This window comes from Mandrillus leucophaeus, unplaced genomic scaffold (assembly GCF_000951045.1).
Source record: "Mandrillus leucophaeus isolate KB7577 unplaced genomic scaffold, Mleu.le_1.0 Scaffold200, whole genome shotgun sequence".
In the NCBI taxonomy this organism is placed as follows: Eukaryota; Metazoa; Chordata; class Mammalia; order Primates; family Cercopithecidae; genus Mandrillus; species Mandrillus leucophaeus.
The window spans coordinates 1,244,047-1,246,235 of record NW_012102033.1 but is presented as its reverse complement, the minus strand read 5'-3'; the positions used below and the strand labels follow the sequence as shown (position 1 = coordinate 1,246,235).

The following is a 2,189-nucleotide window of genomic DNA, read 5'->3' as shown; positions in this document are numbered from 1 at the left end:
AATTTTTCTATTTTTCTTTTTCTTTTCTTTTTTTTTTTTTTTAGATGGAGTCTTGCTCTGTCACCCAGGCTGGAGTGCAGTGGTGCGATCTGAGCTCACTGCAAGCTCTGCCTCCCGGGTTCATGCCATTCTCCTGCCTTAGCCTCCTGAGTAGCTGGGACTACAGGCGCCCACCACCACGCCTGGCTAATATTTTGTATTTTTTTTAGTAGAGACGGGTTTCACCGTGTTAGCCAGGATGGTCTCCTGACCTCGTGATCCGCCCGCCTCAGCCTCCTAAAGTGCTGAGACTATAGGCATGAGCCACCGCGCCCGGCCAATTTTTGTATTTTTCATACAGACAGGGTTTCACCATATTGGCCAGGCTGGTCTCGAACTCCTGACCTCAAATGATCTGCCCGCCTCGGTCTCCCAAAGTACTGGGATTACAGGTGTGAGCCACCGCGCCTGGCCTACCCTGTCCTTGTGGAGGAGCTTCCTGTCTGCTTGTTCCTATAGAATGTAACCTCAGTGATGACAGGGGCTGTGGTCACTGCTGTGTCCCCAGCATGCCGTCTGGCACAAAGCACCCCTTTTCCCTGTGGAAAGAGCTGTCCCCAAGAACTCCGACCAAACTTTCCCATGACTCTAGCTCTGACCTCCCTGGGCGAGCGGCATGAAAGCCCCATCCATTGCACAGACCAGAAAACTAAGGTCCGGGAGGTGCAGGTTCTCGCTGGGGGCCTCATATCAGGCTCCCTCATGCTCCACCCTGTACTTCTTACCTGGGGGGCCTGGGTCAAATCATTGCCCTCACTCCCAGCCCCTGAGCTTCAGTTTCCCTCTTTCAATGGGAAGCATGACCTTCATGCTTCATGAAGACTTTGGGCTATGTGGCATCTCTTAGTACCCAGTAAATGTTTGCTAAGTGGACAGAGCCACACTGTGCAGGGCAGAGGAGAGGACCCGCCTCAGGCCCCCACGCCATGGTCTTGGGAGCCAGACAGGCGCAGTAGCTCGTAGCCCACGCTGCTGCAGAAGTATTTGTCAACTGAGCAAAGGGATTTGGGGTTTGGCACGATTGCGCCCTCCATCTCCTCTGCTGATGATTAAAGGTGAAGTCATTCTCGCTTGCCGGCCCTGCCAGCTCAGCCCTGACTCACCACTTGGCAGTATCCCCATACCCTGGAATGCACCCCCACTCTGTCCTCACAGAGGCCCTGCGATGACGGCTTCAGGGAGGAAGTGACATTCAGAGTGAAGCCTGAGGATGCAGCCAAGTGAAGGAAGAGTCAGCCCCCAGCCCTGTCCCGCCCGCCCTTGACTCTCTGCCCTGTCCAACCTCTCCATTCCCATGGCCCTGGCTCACTGTGCTTTCCCCAGCCTCTCCCCAGCCTCCCAGCTCCCACTCTTGCCCTTCTGCCCCCAAGAGGCCCCAGAGCAGTCTTCCTACACCCAACATTGACTTCCCTCCCCTGCTTATAGTCCTCCATGGCTCCCTAGCACCCCCAGGACAAAGTCCCAGTCCTCAGTGCACCCCCTGCCCTCACTCCTCAGCCCTCCATGCGCTCTCAGTAACCCTCAGTCACACCAGTCTCCTTCTGTTCCTTGAGCAGACCAAGCTCTCTCTTGCCTCAGGCCCTGTGTGCAAGCTGTCCCCTCTGCTAGCATGCAGTCCCCTTCTCCTTCACCTAGTCAATGACAACCAACCCTTCCAGTCCCCAGTTAAATGACACTTTTTTTTTTTTTTAGATGGAGTTTCGCTTTTGTTGCCCAGGCTGGAGTGCAGTGGCGCGATCTCGGCTCACCGCAACCTCCGCCTCCCGGGTTCAAGCGATTTTCCTGCCTCACCCTCCCAAGTAGCTGGGATTACAGGCATGTGCCACCGCGCCCAATTAATTTTGCATTTTTAGTAGAGACAGGGTTTCTCCATGTTGGTCAGGCTGGTCTTGAACTCCTGACCTCAGGTGATCCGCCTGCCTTGGCCTCCCAAAGTGCTGGGATTACAGGCGTAAGCCACCAGGCCTGGCCTTAAATGACACTTCTAAGGGGAAAATAAAACCCTTTCCTCTTGTCATCTGCTTTCTCTGCAAGCCTGAGTTTGCAGTTATTCATTTGTCATAGCAGCGTGTGGTCAGCATCTGCAGGGAGGACCAAGCAGGCTCACCCATCTTGCTCCACTCAGAATCCCGTGCCCAGCATGGCGCCTG

General features: G+C 55.0%; 1 protein-coding gene across 1 annotated transcript in view; it reads right to left on the bottom strand.

The window, feature by feature from the left end:
* Nucleotides 1–2,189, bottom strand: part of LMTK3 (lemur tyrosine kinase 3) — a 50,857-nt gene that overhangs the window by 10,435 nt on the left and 38,233 nt on the right. The window contains exon 17 of the mRNA XM_011979403.1: nucleotides 1,143–1,243. Coding sequence (XP_011834793.1) covers nucleotides 1,143–1,243 — 101 coding nt within the window. The remainder of the gene's footprint in view (nucleotides 1–1,142; nucleotides 1,244–2,189) is intronic.